General features: G+C 49.1%; 1 protein-coding gene across 1 annotated transcript in view; it reads right to left on the bottom strand.

Moving 5' to 3' along the window:
• The window catches only part of TMC3 (transmembrane channel like 3), a 35,735-nt gene that overhangs the window by 3,294 nt on the left and 13,091 nt on the right, over window positions 1-19,350 (bottom strand). Inside the window, exons 6-21 of the mRNA XM_006208806.3 lie at window positions 18,584-18,682; window positions 18,337-18,479; window positions 16,743-16,890; window positions 15,998-16,041; window positions 13,016-13,163; window positions 11,529-11,638; window positions 10,332-10,410; window positions 9,694-9,936; window positions 9,113-9,241; window positions 8,749-8,816; window positions 7,265-7,393; window positions 5,283-5,393; window positions 4,270-4,395; window positions 3,586-3,664; window positions 2,372-2,414; window positions 692-947 (exon numbers count right to left, since the gene is read on the bottom strand). Coding sequence (XP_006208868.1) covers window positions 692-947; window positions 2,372-2,414; window positions 3,586-3,664; window positions 4,270-4,395; window positions 5,283-5,393; window positions 7,265-7,393; window positions 8,749-8,816; window positions 9,113-9,241; window positions 9,694-9,936; window positions 10,332-10,410; window positions 11,529-11,638; window positions 13,016-13,163; window positions 15,998-16,041; window positions 16,743-16,890; window positions 18,337-18,479; window positions 18,584-18,682 — 1,955 coding nt within the window. The remainder of the gene's footprint in view (window positions 1-691; window positions 948-2,371; window positions 2,415-3,585; window positions 3,665-4,269; window positions 4,396-5,282; window positions 5,394-7,264; window positions 7,394-8,748; window positions 8,817-9,112; window positions 9,242-9,693; window positions 9,937-10,331; window positions 10,411-11,528; window positions 11,639-13,015; window positions 13,164-15,997; window positions 16,042-16,742; window positions 16,891-18,336; window positions 18,480-18,583; window positions 18,683-19,350) is intronic.

The raw sequence follows: 19,350 nt of genomic DNA, 5'->3' as shown, positions 1-19,350 counted from the left end.
CAAGAAAAGAACTCCTCATGTAGCAAGACTTCAAATTCGTTGTTAACTTAGTCATTGTCTTTTTGAAAAATCCAAAAAACCCAAACCCCTTATGTTTTATCTACACTGCTTTCACCGTGTTACATTCAGATCAGATGTAACTCTCCAGCTGAGCTGGGGTCAGCGCATCCTTCTGGATGTCCTCCCTCCGTGGAAGGAGTGCAGGATTCCCCTGCCCTCCTCGTACGCAGGTACGACAGAAGCAACGGACCCGTGTCATGTGGAGGTGAACCTGCCAGTTACTTGGCAGCCTAGAGCTAAAAGATCATCTTGCCAATATCTGGCCAGTCTGGAGTGCAAAAAATAAAGGACAAAAAGAGTTTTTAAGGCATGCTCTTTTCTTGGGTTATGGAAATAAATACCCTAGGGTGGCAGGAAGATGGGCTCACGGTAAGACGGCAGGAGGCCGAGGAGGAAGAGTTTGCCTTGTTGGGTGAACTTCGCCCCTTCATTTCTTCTCAGTGTCAGCTGTGGCAGTCCCTTGACCTTGTGGCCTTCAGGCAGAAATGGAATTCAATGGCTCTCACTTCCTGAAACTGTTATGACCTTTGAAGCCCTGGTGGCTTTTCATTCTGCGCTTTATGGCTCTGGGCCGTCACTGGTAGGTGTCACCCAGGAGGCAGGTTTCCTGCTGAGCTGCAGGTAAGCTCACCTGGTAGTGCTGGGCTCCAGCCTGGACTTGGAGAAGCCAGGGAGGGGCGAGGTGGCACTGCCGGGCCCTGGCCGGGGACTCCGGGGCGCGGGGTGGGTGACGGTCTCTATCCTGCTACTCTTGCTGCTTGATGAGTCGAAACTGACCACATTGCCGTTGTTCTGGGGAGTCGCCGGGTGAGCGGAGGACAGCTGGCTGCCGAGATCGCTGTCCTTTGGAAGCCTCTTGGCGCTCTCGTCTTGGGTTTGGATGCGAGCTGCAGGAAGAGGGAGGGTGATGAGAAGGCAAGCCCAAGGCGAGACACACTCAGGCTGGTGCAGCTGCAAGGGCGTCCTGACTCCCAACGGGCGTCTCTGAGCAGCCGTGTGCACTTGCAGGCACACCTAACCCGTGGGCGACAAACACTCCATGCTTCAGATCATTGCTTCGCAGAGAGCCAGGGCTGGCAGGTTTGTGCAGGAGGAAGCCAACGTGCCCGGAAGCTTGCAGACGCACCATCTGATGCCCCCGTGAGGCCGAGTGGGTTACTCACCAGCTTTGGGGCTCTGATTCTTTATCTGCTAAGCTTAGATGATAATTATGATTTTTTGGAAACGGTTCTGAAAAAACATTGTGGTCTTGAGCTGGTAAGTGGACACTGGACAAGGCTATAGCTACCCTGAGAGTTTATGGAAACCTTAGTTTTTGAAGACAAGTGGAGCTAAACTGAGTTACGCTCCATTAGCAAAGAAGACCTGACAGTTCCAGCGGAGTTTCACAGAGGAGCTGCAGTCTCTCTCCCCAGCAGTTCTCACCTGCAGGCTGTTCTCGGAGGAGGTGGATGGGGCAACCACCACCCTTAGGCCCCCTGCCTCTTACTCAGGCGTTTTCCTGGAAGGGGTCAGACCTCTCCCCCGTGGCTCTGCATCAAGGCGGACACACAGAGTGGGCCCACAGAGGCTTTTCGGATCTCATTCTCTTGCATCTTCCGGGGGACAACATGGACTGTGCCATTTCCCACCGCCCAGCGGTCCTTCCAGCTCACAGCAGGACCGGTATGTGGCCCCAAGTGGCCCACCTGCTTCCCTCCAGCTGCACCTGCCCGCTCTGTCCTCCCTTCAGCCCACACCAGCCTTTTGCTCCTCGTATTTTCATTATTTGTGCAGGGAGGCTCTTTCCTTTCCCTTCGATGGGACGGGAACGAGTGTGTCCAGGTGCAGCTGGAGAAGATGGGAGGAGAAGGCATGCCCGCTCGGTTTGGGTTTCTCACTCGGGAATCTCTTTTCACGTCTGGACCTGCCCACCTGGCTTTGCTTTGCAGGCGCGGCCCAGAGAGTACACGACTCAAGGGACAGAGACCCTGGGGAGGGGGCCTTGTCAGGAAGATGTGGGCCACTGAGAGGAAGTGTGCAACAGTGCACAGGGCCGAGATGCTCTTACGGGTTTTCCCCAGGTTTTTGTGCTTCTCTCCTACTTCAACATTTCCTTCTGATTTCAGACATATTTTGTTTGGGGTTGTTCACAGGCCTGGGCAGGATGTAAAAATCATAGATTTAGATCAACATTTCTATCCCTAGATTTTACTTTACTGTGTCTAGTTAGTCGTGAAAACCACAGTTCTTCAGGAATTTTTTTACCGGTGGTGTCCCTTAAACTGCTGCATTTTTAAATGAGACAGTGGGAAGTTTTGTTTGTACTTACCTTCTACCATTTGGGCAACCTTTTTCTTATCTTCAGATCTTGCCTAAAACATAAATGATAATCATACGTTTGTTTGGGGGTTGGCAGGAAGGGGTAACAAATCCTGTTCTTGGGGGTGGGGATGACGTGTGCATCATGCTCAGACGCTGAGCCGTGGCGGAGCTACTGCTGTCACCTGGGGACAGCGTGCTCTGGACTCAGGCCTGGTACTTGAATGAATCAATGCTGACACCTGAGCGCTGCAGTTTTATCCCTGGCAAGCTTTATTTTTAGGGGCAGCTCTTTGATAGACCATGTTTAATTCCACTACGAATGGTTTGCCTGAGACACAAAAGAGAAAATATGGCTCAACCACATGGAGGAGATGCAGATTTCCCTAAAAATGCCCTTTGCAACCCCTAGTGCATGTCTTATTTGACTATTGATGCAGTGGGTTGGTGTTTCTTCACATGAATTGATATTCATGCGAATTATTTTTTTTTAAACTGGGAAAGGTGGAAATTTTTTGCATGAAGTTCTGGGGCTGAGTTGAAGCAGTCGGGTAACTGGGGTCAAATACAAGGAGGTGCTCACTCTTGGGGCTGTGAGAATGCAGGGTCGGTGTGACCCTGAGAGCTTGTGCGTCTCAATTTGACATTTGCCTCCACCTAGTCCTGGACCTAGGGGAGCATCTGGCTGTGCAGAGGAGGAGATATGATGGAACTGGGGAGTGCTGGTCTCCCTCTGACTGTCTAGAGATCTGTGGTTTGAGCCCCAGATGAGAGAGAAGGTAATGACAACTAGAATTGAAAAGGTATGAAAAATGTGTGCCTTTGGTTCCAAACAGTGCCTTTGGACTCAGATGTCCAAATTGACACGGGACTGAGGAGGGACCTTCACCCCACCGCCCAGTCCAGTACAGCAGGAGAACAGTCCACCACCTTGCAAGCTTGATGTGGCCACAAGAGGGGTGCTGAAGTGCTCAGGGCATCGGCAAGTTGTCTTGGAGAGGAGGGAAGGCCCTTGGCAGGCTCCTTCCTGGCCACTGGGAGCTGTCCAGGGTATTCTTGCAAACAGCTCTGGGCAACCTGGTGGGGAGGGGCAGCCTTGTGCCCTAGCGAGTGGCCAAGAGTCCTGGTAATTTGAAAATGTGACCTCATTTGTATTCCCTGGCCGGTGAAATCAGTCAGATGGCTGACTCACATTCACAAGCACAAAGGTCACACAATACTTACGTTTTGGATCTGCATTCTGAGCTGGTGGTTGCTGAGCTTCAAGGACCTTGCGATGCTCTGAAGGTAATAGATGAGCATGCTAGGACGGAACAGCATGGGACAGTGAGGGTACTTCATCCAACTGAAAAGCCACGTTCCCTGCCAGAGGTGGGCTGCCCACGAACCATCTACTGTCCCCCAAGGACAAAAGGTATCTGTGAGTTCTCAAGCTGGGGAACACTCGGAAGGGGCTGCTTTTCAAAGCCACCTGCATTGACCTGGAATTCTGCACGGGCGATAGCGATAAGGAAGATGTGAAGACAGGAGAGCATCTTACAGTGTGTCATGTTAGGAATATTGGATCTACTGCTTGCTGCTCTTTTTCCTTTAAGTTAAAACAAACGGATGCTACTCAGCTGTACTGTAAAATTCCTTTTTGATATTAAACTTCTGGAAAATGAGATAATGGTAGAAGCATTCAACCCCATGACAGTGGCCATGGCAATTGCCCAAATGCTGGTGGTGAATCAGTCATGTCGCACCCCCTTGGCCCTGGTGTGACTCCACGGCCCTGCTTAGGTCACCAGGCTCCATAAGTGACTTCTGAATGAACTCACTGATCTTTATGCGATTATTGGAAAGCAGCGCTTTCTTGTTGGCCAAACACGCAGAAGTACCCCCAACGCTGGCAGGAAAGTTACTCACAAGAGCAGCAGCACGGCCGGCAGGATGACCACAGGGCTGCTGACGTACCCCACCACAGAGCCAAACCACGCGGGAAAGTCCTTGTTGATCGTCTCTGACACGATGTCATAAATTTTTTCTTGGCCGCTGTCAGAAAGAAAACCATCATTCCAGATTATATTGCTTTTTGGCAGAAGGATCCTGTAAGGCATCAAAAAAAAAAAAAAAAAAAGGCTAGCTGGCTAGAATCCAATCCTCCAGGTCAGCTACAAAGCTGGAGTAAATATCTGATGAATGTGAAAGACATGCAACATTCCTAAGATGACTGCATCTGAACTAGTCACTTAATTAACATGTAGGTTTGAGGAGGGGGTCAATGATCCCATGGTGTGTGTGTGTGTGTGTGTGAGTAATGTACACAAAGATAAACTCCAAATGTTACAGATATGTATCAAAACTGACTTAAAGCAAATGCTAGCTTGGTGGAGATAACTCCAGGGATTCCTGTCTTGGCGCAGTTAGATAATGCAGAATCAAAGGTGATGTGGACTGTCTTTTAATAGAAGCTCTCTGAGTTCTGGCAGGGAAGATGGATCAGGCAGAATTTATTTCTAGCACTGGAACTATGTCGCTTCCCTTGTTGATTCTAAGTGCGCTGTGTCTTTTAAAGATGAGCACAGAGATGATCATACTTGAGAGCAGCCTCCTTAGCAAGGAAAGGGCACTGGTCTTGGATTCAAAAGACATGAGTCTATATTGAATATCGTGTAATCTATAATGAAAAAAATATGAAAAAGAACATGTACATATGCATGTATGACTGAACCATTATGCTGTACGCCAGAAACAAACACGACACTGTAAATCAACTGTACTTCAATAAAAAATTCAAAAATACAAGATACAAGTTTGAAATTTTTTTCTCTGCTGTTGATCTAGGCTGTGAGCCAGAAGGAGAATTCAGTTCAAGGCCGGGGTCCTTCCCCGAGTCATCAGCAGCTCCAGGCAGAGCTGACAGAACCGAAATAACTCACCTGAATGGCCCGCAGTTTAGAGAGGGCTTGTAGCGCACAATAGCAAAAATGGTTGGCAGCATGCACAGGAAGAGCATGAATAGGAGCATCGCCAGGTAGAAGTTGTTGGATCTGTAAAGAAATCAAGTGCCATGCGCCAGGTTCGCTCCATGGCCAGTGGCCGATGATGCATATGCACCCCTCCTTCCAAAGACTGACACAGAAATTGCAGCCCTGACGCTTTGCAAGCAGAAAAATCCCTGCATCGCTGCCAAGGAAAGGGTCTGTTGTAAGATCATGGGCAGCTTAGCCAACCAGAAATCGGCGCCCAGAGGGACTTCATAGGCCATACAGCCCAACCTGTCTGTCTACTAAGCACTTGCTGAGCACCTGTCACCTCAAACCAAGAGAGGGGTGAACCTGTGGCCATCACGCAAGAAGCATAATTCAGGGGAAAACCTTAGAATCTCTGCCCCACCCACCCGAATCCTTACCTAGTGGTTCCCTCTCCTGCTCCCAGCCTTGAACTTGTCCCCTATGTCTGAGGATGGCTCGTCACCTTCGTTACAGCTCTTGACTCCCTCACTTGGATGTCTCTGTCCACCTCTTTCCTCTCTGCTCCTGGCTGCAGGGGGTAAATGCCCTGCCTGATCAAGCCCTGGGCCCCGGGCCCTCAGTGTCAGGGGGCTTGGCTGCCCCGGCCTCCCCTGTGTTCAAGGCCCTGTACACGGTTCCGCAAATAGAATGGGTGGTCTGTCAACCTGGAGGATCTCAGCCAGCACTCTCTGTCCCTCTGTCTCTAATGAAATAGACTGGACTAAAGGGAACAGAAAAATATAAGGGCACATAGGATGTAGGGAGTAGGTGACTGTCAATTTGTGAAAACTTTCTCTCTCTATACACACATTCTCTCTCTATGTATATATACTAAGTATATAGATACTATGTATGTGTGTGTATCCATTCATACATGTTTTTATGTATGCATTTTTACTATGTATATATGTATGCATGTATTTATATATGCAAACACACATATAAGTGGTTATACACATGCTATACAAATTATATACAAAATATACACATATGAATGTATGTATCTCTGTGTACTGGTCACTAGGTAAAATATACAGACACTGTCATGCTGGCTATCATCACGAAGTCTGAAAGCCACTGATACACACCCACATAAAGAACGATTATGTCAAAATTAAATAAATGACTTTCAATCAAGGTGTTGAAAATACGTTATGGCCAAAAAAATGGCCAAAATGAAAACGGCAGAGAAGAACAAAGTGTTGACAAGGTTGTGGGACAACTGGGACACTCAGATGACGCTGGTGGGAGTGCAAAGGGCGTCACTGCTTTGGAAAACTGGTTGGCACTGTGGACTGAAGGTGACTGCACGCGTGGTCCACAAGCCAGCGAGTGCACGTCTAGATATGCGGCCCACAAAGGACGCTCCTGAGAATGATCACGTTATTCACTGCAGCTGACAGGAGGATGGGTGAAGAAACTGGGGTACGCGCCCTCAGTGAGGTGATCTCACAGGCACAGTATCGAAGGAAAGAAGGCAGAAACCGAGGAGCTCATGCTGAGCGTGATTCTGTTTACATAGAATTAAAAACTGGCTGAAATGATGATGCTGTTAGATTGGGAGCGACTGGAACTGAGTACAAGGAGGGTTTCTGGGGCTGTTCTCAGTCTGGCTCTTGAGCTGGGGGCTGGTGACAGAGTGTGTTCAGTTTGTGAATATTCATCAAGCCAAATACTTGTGATTTGCACACTAAAGTGCAGTCAAAATGTCACGAGCTTAAGGAGAGTCACAATTAATTCCCAGGGTGGGGCACTGGCCTTGGCTTCAAGGAGGAAATGAAATTGGAGGGCAGACAAGATTTGGGCAGGCAGAGAGCTGGGGAGACCCCCTGGCTGGAGGGTGCCCTGCATAAGGCGAATGTGGGTGATGGAAGGTCTCTCTGGGCAGCAGATTTACGCTCACTGACCTGGAGGCGCGGAAGACTTGCTGGTGGGGTACGTTGCAGGTCAGCACAGCCCAGCTCCGCAGGTACATGAGCCCAATCAGCTTGAGCACGTTGAACGCAGGGAGACAGGGGGAGAAGAAGGCCCCCATCCTGAAACCACAGGGCAGGGCAGTTAGTGTGCTTTCTCCTCCAGTCTCTCTTGATTCTGAGAGCTTGAGATGCACACTCTGCACTTAAAGAACTGGAGAAGCCCCCGAACGCCCGGGACCCCAATCCTCCACCTTCTGCAGATGAGTCACTTCTGCAGATGAGTAGTGATCCTATTTTAAAATATCCTCTCAGCATAGGGGTGCTAACGGCTGGTCTCGCTCTTCACACTTAGCGAAGGAAAGGTCTTCTTTTGGTGAATAGGATAAATGGATAGCTAGGTATCTGGCAAGCTCTAGATCTAGTGTGTCTATGGTGAGGGTGACGTTAATAAATTATTGACTTTCAGGTTTAATCAACGTGTGTAGAGCAGCTACTTTTGTTGGACCTTGTGCTAAACATCTTCACACATTTTAGCTCATTTAATGACGTTCGAGATTTGCAGACACTAACTGCTATCTACAAAACAGATAAATAACAAGTTTCTACTGCATAGCACAGGGAACTATATTCAATATATCGTAGTAACCTACAATGAAAAAGAATGTGAAAATGAATATATGTATGTATATGTGTGACTGAAACATTACCCCGTACACCAGAAACTGACACATTGTAACGGACTATACTTCAATTATGTATTATTTTTAATACTGTATTTGTGAAAACACATTTCAAAATAAGTGGACTATAAGAATATAGAATTTGAGTAAAGGAATATTACATAATCTCTCTCAATGCCCCCTACATCTTACTGAATGATTAGAAAGAGAGATTGCGTTAAATTCTGAATGTTTGGAACACCCAGGGTTCTTCTTTTTCCTTTGTTTGCTTGTATGTTAACAAATAGCACTATTGGCGGTCTAGCAGGGAAAGTCAGAGATGGAGGGACGATTAAGGGGCTCCCTGCCGTGCCCCCCCAGATGCACATCCACGTGGAGTGGATGATCTCTTTCCACCTTCAGTGTCTTTAGGAACTGCCTTGGCTGGGAGTTGCCCTGAATGAGCAGACGTCCCATGTTTCCGGCCTCCCCCTTGGATGGGTCTGTCAGTCTAGGGGATGGCCGTGCACCTGGCCTTGGTGTCTAAGTGAAAATACAGAGGCAAGAGGGAGCGAGAGTGGGGGGCTAAGGGCCTAAAAATGGACCATTTCCTTCATCATTCTTTTCTGCAAAATGCTTAGAAAACCACTACTAAAATGACTAGACATGTGAAATAGTTCAGTTAGAAACTGTTTATGTCTTTTCTGGATTCCTATGACTGTGTTTTTTACTGTCACGTCCTGTCCAGACTAAGTAAATTAAAATCTTAGCCCAAGTTAGATGGAAGCAGAGGCAGGAAGAAGCTTTGACACCTACCAAATCATTCCTTGGTTGTAGACTAAGTGTAACACATTCTCTGCTATTTTGAATTCTCCGTATTCGGGCTGCAAGAGAAAATGAACTTCTGCATCAAAAAACGTTCCAAAACTCTTTGCATAAACCAGTTCATTACAGCCACACACATCCAATTCTTTGCTCACACAGATATACAGAGATCACTGTCCGTGTGGCCATCCCAGCAGACAGTGATTTAAGAAAGAAATGGAAACTCAGCTTTGTATACCCTGTCCCTGTTCCTTCACAAATTTTCTCCTGGCCACATCAGTTTCCCTGGATGGACATCAGGAAAGGGTGGATCTAGCCATACGGACCTCCCCAGTGGACACAGCATCTTACTTACAAACTTGCTTTCCAGGTCCCAACACCAGTAGTCACTTAAGTACCGAACGAAAAGTCCTCGGAAGAAGTCTATGAGCAGAATGCTGGCCACGGTGAAGAGCATGTCGATGATGGAGAGCTTCAGCAGCTCCTGAAACACAGGTGTCCTTGGACGCCCCCACGCCCTGCCCCTCCCACCCTCCACCTCTTCCTCAGGGCCCCCCCTTCTCTGTTCACTCCCATGGCTTGAGCCACTGGGCCCCCTCCAAAGGTGACTTCATTTTTGGTACACAAAGGGGGCTTAATAAATATTTGTTAATTTGAATTTTGACATCTGAGGCCAGCATTACACAAAACCAGGAAAAAATCCTATGCTTCTGAACCACAGGAGACTACTCGAGGTGCTATTATGGGCTAATACCTTGGGGTTGAGATTCTCTGGACAAGATTATATAGCGAAGGTGAACGGCAGAGTGGTTCTGAGCACTAAGTTTGGAGCAGATGCCTGGGCTCGGGCCCTCATCCTGCTCTTTACTATCTGTGTTTTGGGGTTAAGTGATGAAATGGACATGGAAGGGCTTTATAAGGGAGAAAGGGAGGCACCTGCCCAACGTAGGTCTCCCAGCACTGGTCTTGCGGACGCTGGGTGGAGACGGTGGTCTTGTTGGCCCCTGAGAGAGGTGAGGTGTAAGTTGGAACATTGGCCTCTTCCAGAGCCCAGGTGCTGTTTCTCCTGAGCCCTACCCCAGGCCCAAGCGTGGACCATTTGTCTTCTTCAGAGGCTGCCCTGGTGGCAAACGTGGCAGAATCTGTCCAGTGACTTGTGCTATTTTGGGAAGCAGCTTCCTGTGGAGAGAGAGAGGGAAGAAAAAAAAGGTTGTCCATGTATTTATAAACAAGAATCTATCATGAATACCAAGGGTATCATTGCATTGCTTGGGAATAATCTGTCTCTGTCTCTTTCTATCTAGATACAGATCTATATCTAGATATACATATATCTGTGTCTATATATGTGTGTATATCTGTGCATGTCTGGTATGTGCCTATATGGTATTTGTGTGTACATGTGTGCGTGTGAGTGTATGTATATGTGTGTGTCTGTGTGACTGGTGTTTCTGTGTACATGTGTATACTTGTCTTTGTGTGCGTATATGTGTACATATGTGTGTGTGTGTGTGTATATGTATGTATGGGGGGGCAGTGGTTGGCTGGGCAGGTGCCCAGTGGGGAGCACTCACCTCAATGCTCATGCTGTCAACTTTGTCCAAGAGGGCGATGATCAGACTGTAGAGGTTTCCCAGATACAACACAAGGACCCTGAAAGCCACAAGCCAACTTTGAGAGACCAGAGCATCACACAAAATCCACGGCTCTAGACCGACCACAATTTAGGCAGGATACAAATTCGGGATCCCAGTGGTCTGATTCTGAAATCCTGGCTGAACCCGCCAGACAGGCGCTGAGAGGCCCGTGGGCACAGCTCCGCCTGCTCACAGGTGGGCAACCATGAGTAGATGGGATCTGCCAGCATCTGCCTCGATCAGCCAACGATTGAAGACTGGATGCCGGTTTCCCCAGAGTTGGAAAGTTTGGAAAACACATCACAGAACCTCCTAGGATGCAGCCTGGAGTCTTATCAGAAACCTGCCTGGGAAAATGAGATGAGGAGGGAAAGTGGCCGGTTTACAAATCCCTCACAGGACAGAGCTTAGTGCTTGGAGAATCATGAAGCCAAAGCCAGTTGGTGAAAAAGAGAAAAGCAGATTTAACAAGAGGAAAAAGACTCCAGATGAAAGCTTTGAGTTGCCCAGTCCCACAGGCCTCCTGCATCTCCGTAGGGGTAGAGCTCACACCTGTGACCACCTGTGTGCAGGGAGTGAGCAGGGAAACAGAGCGAGGGCATCTGGAGGGGGCATCTCTGTGATTCACCTTGGCTTCCCCTGTGCACTGTGGAAGGAGTCCCTTGGGCATCATGGGGACCTTTCCATCTCTGTGTTCACAGTACCTGGCCCCGGGCAAGACCCTCAGAGTCAGCTTGGCCGGCGTCAGCTAAAGGAAGCAAAGTATTATGTTTGTCTCATGTCTGGAAAAACAGCTTGGGTCTTTCTCACCCTCCACAGTCAACCCATGGAGGGACTGGAAGTGAGGCAAACGGGGCATGTTTTCCATCATCTTCTGTCCTCTTTCCCTTGTATCTGCTTTTTCTGCCTATTCCTCCCTCTTCTCCAGCCCCTCCTCTCTCCCTGCCTCCCTTCCCTCTTCCTTCTCGCCCTTCTCTCCTGTGGAATCCTGCTTGAGATGCATCCACAGGGGAAGTTCTGTGCTAAGTTTTGGGGGGAACAAAGCAAGCCCTGGCTCTCGAGGGACTTAGTGCCCCCCATGGGTGGCCAGGCAGGTGACCCCCAATGAGGCATCCCCCAGCAGGGTGGCCGTACCTCGCCAGCTGGAAGCGCAGCGTGGTCCGCGGGTGGTACATCTCCAAGGCGGCGATGAGGTCGAAGGCTGATGGTGCCAGCATGGTGACGAGGGAGACCACCACGCTCACCTACCAAGAGAGTGCGGGCCAGGCTGAGCTCCTTGGGGTCCAGCATCCCAGCCTCCTTCACCTCACAGTCGGTCTCTTAGCCTAATACTTGGTCGGGGGTATTCTGAGGGTCATGCAGTTCTTGCATGGAAGCCGTCCCCCAAATCTCTGCTAGTTTGCTATTTTCAAAGGGCCGCTGCCACTTCGTCATGGGTCGATTCCTTGCAGGACGGCTGCTTAATCTGAAGACACTGGGATGTGCCATCCGGGATTCACTGGCTATTCTGCCACCTTCCCCACCGACCACCTCATTCTATTTATCCTTCCCTTCGCTTGGATGGAAGGAAATAACTGCAGCTATTATGAACAGAAAAGAGGAAATTTAATATCCGTTCTGTGCATGGAAGATGAATTATCTAGCGAATTATGCCTGGCTCTTGTTTTTCTGTACTTCTGACAAATGAACGAGGAGATTTAGCTGGTATCCAAGAGGTGTGAGCTAAAGCAAGACATAATTTATGAATAGATCTTCAAAACACTTGTCTATCTGTTTAGCTACCTCTCTGTATCAGCCATCGACACACAAGCACACATTTACAGAACCCAGTTCATTGATGCAAAACAGCAAAAGATGTGAGATAAGACTGCCTAATGCAGTCTCAGACTTTGAAAAACTACTGTACGTTGAGGATACATTTATAATCACCGTATCACCTGCACACTTTGTTTTTAAATCCCAAAGATGATGGTCTTTTTCATACAAGTGGTCTGAGAGGCGGCATTTGTGTTATTTCTGCTATTCAAATCTTATAGGTAAGTTGGACCAAGTTTTCAGGACAACAGTCTTCTAACAAATATTAAGAATTATAAAATTGTCCATAACATTCCCCTTGGTGATTTTTTATTAATGGGAATATTCACCTAAGTGGAGGGAAAAGATCTTAAAAGAAAAACAAGTTATTGGCGTAGAGATGGTTCAGGAATTGTTATTTGTGATTCTGAAATATGGAAACCACCTAAACATTTGATAATCACCGCGTAGTCAGCTTTGTCCCATGTGATGGAACACAGCGCAATGTTAACGCAAGTCTAGGTGAAGTCGGTGTCTGGTGACGTGTCTATGGAGAAACATCAAGCGAGAAAAGCAAAGCACGGTCAGCAGCAAAACTCAAAGGTGAAGCATGTGCAAACACCAGAAGGTGCTTTTGAATCAAAAATCTTTCCTGATTTAGACCAGGGAAATAACTGAGCCAAGCCTGGGGGTTGCCGCTCTACCTCCAGGCCCTTGTGGTCTGCGCTCTAGAACAAGCAGACTACAATTTTTCTGTGGTACATTTCCAGGTAACCCACTTAAGAAACACCATGGAAACAGAGGGGCAGCTCCTTGGGCGTGGGTACCTCGTTCTTTTCCCAGAGCGTCAGCTCCTTCTTGGACTGCTCCAGCTTCTGGGACCGGTCCACCACGAAGTAGATGAGATAGATGCTCCCAGCCAGCGAGAGAAGCACCAGGATGTTGGCAACGACCCTCAGGCAGATGGTCACTGCCCTGCGGGGAGAGGCAGGCGTGAGGGCGGTATATGGCGCTCTGCACGGAGCATCTCAGTGCACAGACGGCGCCAGTTAAGCCCGGGAACACATTTACTGCCAAGTGGGTTCTCTGCCCTGAAGAATCAGTGCTCTTTCTTCCCCCCAGAACTCCTCATCTCTTAAGAGATCAACAGTGAGTTATAAATCTAAGCCACCAGCCTCAGTGGGGCTTTAAACACACACACACACACACACACACAGATTCTGGAGTCTGAGTATTTGGGTTTCAGTCCTTGCTTTGCCACTTAAAATTGGAGTCCTGTCATATGCATATTTCAGTTATAGGAGTTCAAGTTCGGGGCCGGGGGAGGGAGAGGTAATGACTCTACCTTGTACCATGCACGCACTTGCTCGTTGGTTAGCTGTCTTTTCCCTCTAGAATGTAAGCTCTCAACTTTTTTTTTCCTAGTCTTGCTCACTGCTGTATTCTCACCTCTTAGAACAGACACAGCGCAGCTGAGCACTTCACAATGACCTGCTAGGTGAGCAGGTAAGTCAGGGAGTGGGACGCGGGCTCCTCCCTTCCTGGCTGCCAGCCACAGGCGGTGAGCGCAGGCGGCTGTCCCAGTCAACCGTGATGCTACTATTTACCTACACTTTTCCAGTGTCACCTGAAAAACATCTGCTCTTTCCAGCACTGCAGGAAAACCCACGGATTCCAACTGCCTTATTTTTAAGGCATCTTCTTCTGAATTTGGGGCCAGTCTTAGTCTGTTTCCCCTGAAAGCAGAACCTCAGGCAGAGGGGTGTTTGCGAGTAGTTTTTTGGGGGAAGTGATGACAGAAACTGTGAGTGAAGGTCTGGGAAGTGCGACAGGAGAGAAAGGCCGCAGGACAAGGGGTGTAGTGGTGGAGCTGGGCGTGTGAAATGCAGCTGGGAACTGGAACTGCCGCCCAGGGTGACAAAGAGAAGTAGTTGTTCTCTGATCCTGTTCCCTCCTGGTCCAGGGCGACCCCAGAGCACTAACCCCCAGCGTTGCACCAGCCTGTTAGGTGCCCGTGTGTGCGCGTGGACTGGGATCTCATGGGCGCCCCACGCTGCAGCCTCGGAGGAGCCCAGGGCAGTGAGCAGTAGGCACAAGCGAGGGGTCTGAGCCGGTGTGTGTGCAGCCATTGGCAGCCTGCCTGGCAGCAGGGGCTGGAGAAAGAGATGTGGCCCGGAGGTTTGGGGGGGCACACGAGATGTGTACCACCCCCTTCCCACAGGGCGTTTCCACCCTCTGGGTGACTTGGGCAGGTCATGACATCTTTTACATGCATCTTAGCCCTTCCTCTGTGCAATGAGAAAACTCACTCCTAAATGAAATGATAAATGCCACCTTATTTTCCAGTGGAGGAGAGCTTTAGGTAACAAATCATAGAGCACTGGAGAGGGAAGACTCTGGTGTAGGGTCCATTCATACCATCTTAGTGCTTCTTCCCTGTCCCCCGACCACGCTGTCATCATTTGTAGGGTCAGGCGACCCATGTGGTCCCCTGAGGCAGGTCCTGCACATATGGTCCCTCTCTTTCCTCCTCCTGCACCTGTTGGTCCTCATGGCGATCGCACCACCAAATGCATGTGCTGGGCTCGCGGGAAAGTAGCCAGTCACATGTTAGTTTCCCCTCTCTCCAGCCTCTTCCTTTCACCTCCTGCTGTAATACTCTGGATATCCCAGAAGGCCTATTACACATCTGTTCTCAAGTTTTGACAGAATCAGGAGGCTTCAGGATTTGTTTGTGGAAAAGAGATGAGAAATAGGTTTTTGGGTTGACATGTTTCCTATAATAACGAATTACTGAATGAGATGTTTTTGAACTAGAGTGGATTTGGGACGGCTGTTGCTTTCAAATTTCAGGGAACATGGAAATCACCTGTGAGTTTTGCTTTGCAATACCTGCTAAAAATGTGGACCTTGTGTCTGACTCCCAGAGATTTTATCTCAGTAAATCAGGGTGGGAGCCAAAGGGGTCTGCGTCTGCAGTGCCCACAGGTGATCTGATGTGGGTGGGCGCTCTCCACCCGCTGAGAAGCACGGAGGGAGTCCTATCCCTTCTTTTCATAGGTGCAGAAGTGGGGGCCCAGAAAAGTCAAGGGGGTTTCAAGGTCACAATGACAAAGCAAGGGCTACAATCCCTCCTCCGACTCCCTAGGGAGGGTCCGTCCCACCGTGACACCCTGCTCCTCGCAGGGGCAGGGTGTTTGGCCAGCTCCCGGGGTCTGCGGCGTCCCTATGGACAGGTCTTCTGCAATGTGGAAACTAATCGTGGGGCTCAAGAGCCACCGAGGGTGTCGGATGGGCAGGCATGTTTGTCCCAGGAGGACAGGGGTCATTCCCCTGTCCTGGGAACGGCCCTTCCGTGTCGTCAGCGCTGGCTTCACCCTCACCCAGGAAGCCCTCCCAACCTTGAGAAGAACTTCAGATCTGAGAGGTCACCTTAGATGCTTTGTCACCAAGAAATGCATGCAGTTTGCGTCTTAGGACGTCAGAGATTTGTCGCTAAATAAAATTAGTCTTTGCTTGCTTTAACAAACTAGAGATTTGTGCTAAAAAGGCCTCTTTTATAAGCAGGAAGCAGCTCTTCTCAGACCTCTCATCCTTACTGCAGGATCTGTGAAAGGAGGAGCAACTCCTAAATATACTGCTCTGGAGGAATGATGGCGTCCTCACAGGTCACATCGCCAGAAGGAGAGGTGTTAAGAAGAAAGAAGAGCTGCCTGACAGTGTGTGGAAATAAGATACAGTCTGGTGATTCTGGTACCGAATTAAAACAGCTTATCGATGAACTCAATATGGGGAGTCTTAATACGTACAGGTTTTTGCTTTTCTTCTTCTCCTGTTCTTCCAGAATAGCCTCCTTTAAAGAAAGACACATTCGGTATTGAGAGCTTGGCACTCTCATCAATCATAAATCTTTATACATTGTTTATGAAAGAAATGATTTATCCAGTATTTTCAATCACAACTTCAATGCCTAGACTTCATTCTATAAGATTCTATTGATATCAGTGCTTTATCTAGTAATAACTAGATAAACAAATTGGGGATCGGGAAGAAGAGATGGAGAAGTAAATTACTTAGATCACTGAAATGATCTAAATGATTTTTTTTTTCTCCAAAGGGGGCACCATTTCGCTGTCTGTGTTGTACAGTTGACCCAAGTCTCTGAATGCCTTCAAGTGCTTTATCTTCTAAGTTAACACTAACAGCTTAAATCCCCAACGTACATGTACTCATTTATTGACAAGTTAGAGACATGTCATGCGGTAGTAATCTATTTTGCAAATTATCAGAGATGCATTGAAATTGTAGAAGGATGCAAAAAAAAAAAAAAAGAGAAAGAGAAGGTCCAGGATTTTCCTCCTTTACTGCACCGGACTGTCTGGGGCGTGTCGCCTCACCGTGGGGACGGCCGCCCTGGCCTGCGAGCGCCGCGGGGAGAGGACCACCGGCTCTCCCTGCAGAGGGCCCCGGCTCACACCGCAGCAGTCGCGGTGCGCAGAGCGCCGGCCCCGCGCCCCTCCCCGGCAGCCCCGGCAGGCTGGCGGGCTTACTCACCCGGATGCTGTTCACAATGGCCGCGGTTTTGCTCTCTGCCGCCTCCGGGTTTCCAATGAGGTAATCCCAGGCACAGAACACCCGCCAGCAGAACGTGTAGTTTTCACTGGACGCGCTGGCGAGGCTGGTGCGGGAGTTCTTAGCCATCCTGCAAGAGAGCATCCGGAAGGGGGCACGCGTGAACAGTGCCAGCAGTCAGCCCAGCCCCTGGGGGCTGCTGCTAGTCCACGCGCAGCCTCTGCGGGCACAGAGCCGGCAGCCCATCTGGGTCTGGCAAGCACAGCGCTGGAGGGGTTCACTGCTCGTGTCCTCAGCCAGCCCCTCCGAACAGCGTGAAGCCGGCAATGGCCCATCCTTGGCTGAGGCTGTTGGACCAGCGGTCCCACCACTGCGGTGGCTGGGAGGTCCCTGAAGGTGCGGGCACATCTCTGTGCAGCTGTGATGGTGAAACAAAATTCTCTCCTTTGAGCTGAATCAGTCTTTTTGGAGTTCCCACTGAGGGAAATGCTTCTCCACCTCACCAGCATGGGGGTCCCTCTTGTACACGACACTCCCTCGGTCGTATGGGAAGGCAGGAGCCGTGCTCCCTCCTCAGGCGCAAGTCCCTGTCCCTTAGACCATCTCTCCTGTTACAGGTTTTTACCTCTCCTCTCCACCCCTATTTCCTGCTCCTGAGTTCACTTCAACTTGTCTCTTAAATTAAAACATCCAGCAAAGAGTCTGTCTTCTAGGTGGAGTCTTGAGGCCACCTGGAGGCTAAGCTGGACAGCTTCCTGTGAACTGAAGGTCCTCAAGTCGCTATGCATTTCCTTAGGTTCTTGTTTGTTTGATGATGATGATGGTGATTGTTTTATCTTTTTTTTAAATCCCAATCAATTCTACCTGCACTTTGCTAAAATGCCACAGGGGGCATTGTGCTGAAGACATACTAGTACCCAGGAGTCAGAGAGAAGTGGCACGTGAGCCAAGCTGGTGGGGGCCAGGCTCTCCCTGGGCTCAGAGCCCCTCCGGCAGTCTGCATGGATCTAGCCCCTACATAGAAGCACAGAATGTGAAAGCTGCAAGGGAAACTGGGAATTTTCTGAGCCAACCTGCCCATTTTACAGCCATCTGCCCAGAGAGGGGAAGTGAGTAGCTGTGGTCTCACGAGGGGGCGGTGCAGGAATCCTGCCCCAGCCAGTTTGCTTTCTTCCCGCTGTGCCTCCTCTCAGTACCGAACTGCATGTTCGACTGCATCACAACACAGACAAGAGACAAACATACAGTCAAAGGAGGGTGCTTTGCTTTCTGCAACCTCTGGTCACCCAGACCATCGCGTGCACATCTCTATTAGTGCAGTTACTACATTGTCTCAAATGACACGAACTGTTAAGTCTACGAGATTCTTGCATCTCCACATCCAACGCAGAGCCTGGCACAAAGTAGTAAGTATTCGATCAGTGTGGGTTGAAATGAGCATATATCTCTTTTATCCGTGGTCTCCTCATCTGTAAAATGGGCAGAGCTATGCCTTAACTTTACATGGTATTGATAAAATTAAATGAGATCATGTGTATCATTTTGCATCATGTTTTGAGAAATTTAGCAGACATACTTTTTTAAGAGAATGATGAAGCTGTAAGCAAACACTGCCATCCCCACCAGGAAGTACGCCAAGGGCAGCCGGTAGCCCGCTCTCCCGATCCTCCTCTCCTTGCCGTAGTAGCCGTAGAAGAGGACAGAGTACTGGAGGTAACCCTGCAGAGAGATCCCTCGGGGTCACTGCTGACTCCCAGGTCCCGGCATGCAGGCCCACTCACCCGCTCCCTCAAGGCGGGGTTGTGGCCAAGTCTGAAACTCACCCCCAGGGACCAGACGGTGTCCAAGTCTTGGGCAGATGCCACATGCTCCGTGGGGATGGTCTTGCTGGCTGTGCTTCCAAAGGGCTGGCCTGCAATGAGCTGGTGAGAGAGGAAAAGATGTCATGTGATCCTCTAAGTGGGAGGGACCAGAAGAAAAGGGGCTGTTGATCTCCATGCCCCGGTGAAGATGCTGCACATGTGAGATTTCTAGGGAGTGGATTCTGCTCGATTCCCATTGATGGAAAATTAAGCACGGGTGGCCAGATTTCCTTTTTGCCTGATGGGGGCCTGTCTGGGTGTACTCTCTCTGGGCTGGACGTGGCTTCTATGGGTGGATGATTGAGGCCACCAGGTTTCTACAAGGGCATAGGAAATGGCCCCATTTACTTTGGGAGGAGAAAGTTTAGTTGAGAAATGGGTTTTATTTTAACATGATGCCTGCAAATTGGCCCGTAAGCCAAACCCAGCCCATGGGCCCTTTCTGTGCCCTGAGAGCTAAGTGTGATTTGGGCGTTTTGAAATGGTTGGAAAAAAAAAATCGAAGAATAGTATTTTGTGATATTTAAGAATGATATGAAATTTAAATTTCAGTATCTATAATAGAATGTTATTAGAACATGGCCACACTAGTTAGTTACCTACCGTCTAGGACTGCTTTTGCACTGCACGGTAGAGTTTTGAGTAGTTGTGACAGAAACCACATGGCCCACAAAGCTGCAAATATTCATTACCTGGCCCTTTACCCAAAAAGTCTGCGAGCCCTATTC

This window comes from Vicugna pacos, chromosome 27 (assembly GCF_048564905.1).
Source record: "Vicugna pacos chromosome 27, VicPac4, whole genome shotgun sequence".
Classification (NCBI taxonomy): Eukaryota; Metazoa; Chordata; class Mammalia; order Artiodactyla; family Camelidae; genus Vicugna; species Vicugna pacos.
The sequence above is the reverse complement of the archived record's forward strand: the minus strand, read 5'-3'. Positions and strand labels throughout refer to the sequence as shown.